Below are 6,000 nucleotides of genomic sequence, written 5' to 3'. Positions count from 1 at the left end.
TGATCCAGGTGATTGATATATGTATTTTTTTTTGGTTTTTTTTGTTTTTTTTGTCTGCTTATTTAGTTGGTTTTTGGGTTTTTTTTTTTGCCCTTTATCCCCGTCCCTCTTCTCCACTGTTTTCCCCCCCTCTTCCTTTCTCCCTTTTCTTTTCCTCATTCAAGTCTGTCCCGTATCTAGCAAGTGAAAATAAATAAATAAATAAATAAAATAAACAATAAAAGATGAATCAAATAGACCATTACAGCAAGGCTGGGATGGTCAATTTGGGCATCTTTCCTCGCCTTTAGACAATAATTCTGATGGCAAAAGAACCAAACGGGACAGGCAGAAAACAAAAATGTTTCATCATATGATATCAGTGATCATTCAGAATCTGTATTGATGTGCAATGACATTTCCTTCTAAAAAGACTAGTGGATCAAAGCCATAGAGGCAAAAAGCCCCCACAGCATAGCAGAGGCACCATCTCAAATCACTGTAGAGGTCAAGGGTTCCGGTTTTAAAACGTGCTAAAGGCTTACAGTGTGTTAAACACAATTTATTGAGTTCATGTACTAAAGGGTTACTGACAAACAAGTTAGTTCCAGGAACACATCATTTGGCTTTGAATGTGACCCCGTCATGCCCTGTTAACTCTTAAAAGAGTACATATTTTAGCACCCATATTGGCTTATCAACTCAGCCGGCCGTTAATGATTATAATGATTTATATTGCTGTGGAGTAACGTAGAAGCACATCACCAGTTTGGCTCTCCTGCACTTCCACTCTATTGCCCTTGAGCCCTGCCGTGACTACATGATTTAGTCCAAACTGTTTTCCACTACAATCAAAACACTGTCACTTTAAATACCATCTGAACCTCTGTCACTGCACTCTGCAGGGGTCAGCGATGCCACACGATCCGAATGGATCTGTTGAGGGCATTTTCAAGTTTTATCATTTGCTCACACACCTCAGGGTTTGGGGACACAGGAGGTTGCCCCCACCCTCCCCCGGCCAGTCAGCCCCTCAAGGACAACGTCACCCAACAGGGGAAGCTTCAGAATTACAAACGATGCAGATTCAGGAGACACCGCTTCAAAAATCCAATCAATACCTGCTAGGAAGAAATGCCGCACATCACAGGACGCATCAATCACAAGCACAGCTTTGCCTGTCAAAGTGGCAGATACCTTAATTAATAAATATCAACTGAGCCTTCTGTTATGAATTAATATTTCCCCATCCTGCCTGCATGTCAGGGAAACATGTTATGATTTGGGGAAGAAATCATTTCCGGCTCGAGTGTCGCTGTTCCAATAAGCGTTTATTACGTTGGTTGACTTGTAATTATTGTTAATGACACTGTGCGGATGACAAGCAGGAGCACTACAAGTTATTACTCGACCAGGCGAGGCTGATGACAAGTTTAATAACATCATCCGCTGAATTAGATGATGCTGTTTAACCACAGGTCGAGGAAGAACAACAGAGAGCGCAGGCAGATAGAGCCGCAGCGTCATTATGATACACTGAACCGCACGCTGACAAGTCTCTTTATTACATGAAGCAAGAAGAGCCAATCATTCAGCGTCCCTGTTGCTGGGGTGGAGTGGACACCGGCGACAAGCTCCACAAATGAGCTGCGCTTTTTATGACTTCACAAGTAAGTACCGAGATAATGTGACACCTCTGCAGAGGATCAACACCAGAAACAGCTTACAGTTACATTTGAGGCGTTTAGCTGACGCTCTCACGCAGAGGGATTTAGCAGATGTTAAGGTTTCTGAGTTTAACTCGAGGACACTTCACGGGACTTTAGATGCCGACAGACATGCTGGATGCGCAGTCAACCTATAAGTGAGGTTTTGGCTAAGGATGAAACCTTCTTAATGGCTGAAGAGTAGAGGAAAGCCTGCCCCCCCCCCTAAATATGTTCCTGTCTCGTGAAAACTGAGGCGAGTTAGTTCGGGAGGCCGGATTTACAGTGCTGTCGTGAATGCACCACGTAGGTAAGCGCGGTGTCTTTTGAAGCAGGTGGAGGAGGATGCCTCGCGTGTCAACAAGCACACCTCGATCACCAAACTAAAACCAACTGGAATTTAGTATTTGCCCAGATGTCTAATGTATTAAAAGCTGCAAAAGTCACCATAACTGTCGCCTTCACTGTACTGTGTGCACAATATATTTATTAATTCGTCATCATTGACAGTTTGGTGGCAAACAACCTAAACCAGGGGTGTCAAACTCAAATACACAGTGGGCCAAAATTCAAAACTAGAACAAAGTCGCGGGCTAACGTTAATATTTATTGAAATATATTTATTCCTCCAGATATAAGAATGAATCTTTTCTTATGGACTCAAACATGTTTTGCTGAAAAACTGAATATGGAACAAGCAAAGCTTAATACTAAACAATATATATATTAGCTGTATAATACCAGTAGGCCAGCTCTAATAGTAATTTGGTATGGCTTCGCGGGCCAAATGTAATTAGGCTGCGGGCCAAATTTGGCCCGCGGGCCAGAGTTTGACACCTATGACCTAAACAATATACCTGTTTAGGATGTGTGTAGGTAAGAATATGGCTGAAATGTCATCTTAGTGACCTTACCTTAATCTCAATAGATATTGCCTCACAGACCTGCCAGCCTGGCTGTAAGACTCCATTTTAATTAACTTTTCTCCCCCCCAAACTAAGGACTCGATGGAAAGCAGTATTGATACCAAGTGGTTTATCCTGTTGAAACAAGTAACTAGGAATAGAGTTTATAATCAGGTACAGCGAAGTGATGCCCAGAGGGCAGCAACGAGTATGTGCTTTGTATGATGTGGTCAGGTAGGTTCAATAAGATCATCGATTTCCTTTTGCCTCAGTGGTCACACGAAGAACTCCAATCCCTCTGCCTGAGTTCAGTAATTATTGACCAGGTCTTGAAAATGCTGGTCAGGAAAATGTTGCTCTGTTTCCATGATAAGATCAATGGATGGATAAAGCTTTTAAAAAAAGCACCAAAAAAAGGAATAGGGGTTGGAATTGTTTTTTTTAATGTGACAGTCAACTTAAAGGGAACTGATTACTCTTATTTCCAGGGTAGCTTTGCATGATTCACAGTTCAAAATAATCTTGCAGTATCTCATCTTGTGCCTTTGTGTAGTCCTTACTGCACTTACACTTTCATCTGATTGGACACACCTCCTAAACAGAAGGTCAGGCCAGCAGGTGGGTGGGGCTTTGTGCCTACAGGCAGAGCTGCATGCCTGAGATGACCAAATTAGGACCGTCTGCTCTCAATGACATCACACAGAGCCAGGGGTAGAAATAAAAAACTGAAACATATTGTTTAGAGCAGAATGAAGCCTGATCATCAACTTTAGCTCAGGGTAATATGAGCAGTCACAACTGCAACATGTATCAAAAGAATGGGCACAAATTTATCCTTGAGGGTTACATGTGACCGTTGCTTAGCTTTGTTGATATTATTTCTATTTCTGCTTGGAAGGTTTTAATCATAAGAATATACACCAGACATACATATCGATATGTATATTTATAAGCATTGCATCAGCCTGAACTTGTTAGGTCACTATTTGTTATGTAGATGTGGAAGTTCTCATGTTTTGCACAGTGTGTAATATGTGCTGGCTGATTGATATTAACATTTATTTATTCAGTGTGCATGACAAGAAATAAGAAAAGTCTTCTTTAACACTGTGGATTATAAAGTAAGTTCTTTTAAGACCCAACAATCAGAAACATAACTGATTTATCAACTTTTATTTTTTCCTGAATAAAATTCAAAACCACTGAACTTTTTCCCTTGTTGGTAATTTCTCTAATCAAATCATTTGTTTTTTCTTTGGCAACACTCATCATCAAATACAGAATGTCACCCAGCATATATGACAGATTCTCAGCCTTGTCATTTGGCACACCTGCAGTGCTGCCCTGAAAACTCAACAAGCAAAATAATCTTTGCTACAAGCCCGATTTCACTTGTGGGACTTCTAAAAATAAACTCATGCTAATTGCAGTCATTGTAGAAGAAAGGCAGAGCATGGCGCGTTGTGCAATTTCACTTTAGGAAAACAAATGTCTACTTTTTGTGAGTGCGGTGAGAAAGAGGAGGGTTGGGAGGGCAAGTCATGTAACTGGCATTTCATTTAACGCTCAGCTTTCACTGATATTTCTGTTGCAGTTCTGTTTACATGAAAAAATGTCGTTTTCCCACCACGTGCGCCAACACGAGGCGAACCCACTGATAATTGGTTCCACCTGCTTAATGTTTGAACTGCGGATGAAAAGCATGTGGCAAAAACAACTCAAAGTACTGCGGAATTAGTTTGTACTTTCAAGCAGAGCTCCGTTCTCACATATTAATAGTCTGCACAAAAACATTCTGTACAAAAAACAATCATCTTTGTACAGTGAAACTGAAATTGCAATTTCCATCAAAAACAAAAGACAGCTCGACTGCGATAACAGACGAAGGAGACGGAGAAGATGTTGAGATGCAAGAGTTTTTATTTAAATCAAAACCAAGTGTTCAAAGTTAATTCTGTGTCTGGGGTGGTTCTAGACATAAAAAACAACAACAAATAAATTCAGAGGGAAAAAAAAAAAAAATGAAAATGAAGGCTGCTCCTGTGGGCATCATTAAGGTGGGTTTGCATCTCTCTTGCTCCTTCTGTCTCTCCTCTAGTTGTGGCCTTGGAGAGCCTCTGCCATGAACAGCTTCCCGAGGTTCTGCGAGGTGAATTCCTTCACATTCTGGCAGTAGTTGTTAATTTGCCCTGTTGGAGTGTAACCACATGCATCCACACGCCCCCATACAAAAGACACAAACACGCGCCCACAGAAACGTACAGACAAACACGCACGCACACACATGTACACAGACGGTGCACGCAACCAGGCGGGGGTGGGAGAGAAAACAGCAGCACAGCAAAACAGTGAATTAGTGTGGAGTCGGAGTAAACGGAAGGATCAGAATGTTGTCGGGAGGCGGAGAAAAGGGGCGGTCGAGATGGAGATTGAGTCAATAAACTTTAAATTAATGTAATTTCGAGATAATGGCGGAGATAATTACAAAACAGAACCTGAGCTCCTGTGAGGGGAGCAGAGGCGGCTGATGGAGTTTGGAGGGAGGGGTGAGGGGGGTGGAGAGGGAGCTCTACAGTGGTCATGGAGAGTCATGACTATACTCGGAGGATGTGTGAGTGTGTGTTTGCGTGCATACCTGCAATGAGCAGCGTGTCCATGCGTGGTGGTGGCTGGGGGGGCTTGAATAGTTTGCTGATGTCCTCTTCAGGCAGCGGGGGCTCCCCTCTGCTCTGGCGCTGGGCGTTCTCTTGCTGCCGCCTCTGGAGGTACTGTGGAGGGAGCGATGCAGAGACAGAGAGGCGTGGCATTAGTGACGGCAGACACGGGAGAGGAGAGGATGAAAATAAAAGATAGATTGCGAATGGAAAAAGTGGGTTGGGAATTGAGGGAAGAAATCAAAAAAGTGGACAGAAAGGGAGAACGGGATGGGCCGGAGATGACGAGGACAGGATGAGAACATAAAGAGAGGGGAAACAGAGAAAGAGGAGGAGTGGGAGTAGCAAAAGTTAAAGAAAAAACAAGTGAAGTGAGAACAAGGAAAATGCAAAGTAACACAGAGACAGAAATAAAAGAGGAGAGCACAAAGTAAGAGAGACGATGCAAACAGTAAGAGGTGAGTGAGATGTAGAGAAACATAGTGATGAGAGATGAGATGTAAGAGACAGAGAGTAACAGAAGAGTTATAAGTGCTGACAGGGATGGAGTGATTTGTCGGGGGCTGACAGTCGGTAAATCAGTGAGGTGCTGGGTCTCTGGAGATCCTAAAAGCCTTCTTAATTTGGCCAGATGGAGGAGAGAGAGACAGACACACAGGTGGAAGAAGTGGTTGTGTCAAGGAAAGGAATAAAAAGTGAGTGGGAGCAGTGACTTCAACCACATCCCACAACGCACCTGTATGGTTGATTGAAGCT

At 42.8% G+C, this 6,000-nt stretch overlaps 1 protein-coding gene across 1 annotated transcript in view; it reads right to left on the bottom strand.

Moving 5' to 3' along the window:
- Positions 1–4,498: 4,498 nt before the first annotated feature.
- The window catches only part of LOC146622511 (eukaryotic translation initiation factor 3 subunit H), a 64,787-nt gene continuing 63,285 nt past the window's right edge, over positions 4,499–6,000 (bottom strand). Inside the window, exons 7-8 of the mRNA XM_085365191.1 lie at positions 5,226–5,358; positions 4,499–4,779 (exon numbers count right to left, since the gene is read on the bottom strand). Coding sequence (XP_085221317.1) covers positions 4,685–4,779; positions 5,226–5,358 — 228 coding nt within the window. The 3' untranslated portion in view covers positions 4,499–4,684. The remainder of the gene's footprint in view (positions 4,780–5,225; positions 5,359–6,000) is intronic.

The sequence above is a fragment of the Diplotaxodon limnothrissa genome, linkage group LG11 (genome assembly GCF_057381915.1).
Source record: "Diplotaxodon limnothrissa isolate DT_005_m linkage group LG11, D_limnothrissa_male_GT1.1, whole genome shotgun sequence".
NCBI classification, from domain to species: Eukaryota; Metazoa; Chordata; class Actinopteri; order Cichliformes; family Cichlidae; genus Diplotaxodon; species Diplotaxodon limnothrissa.
The sequence above is the reverse complement of the archived record's forward strand: the minus strand, read 5'-3'. Positions and strand labels throughout refer to the sequence as shown.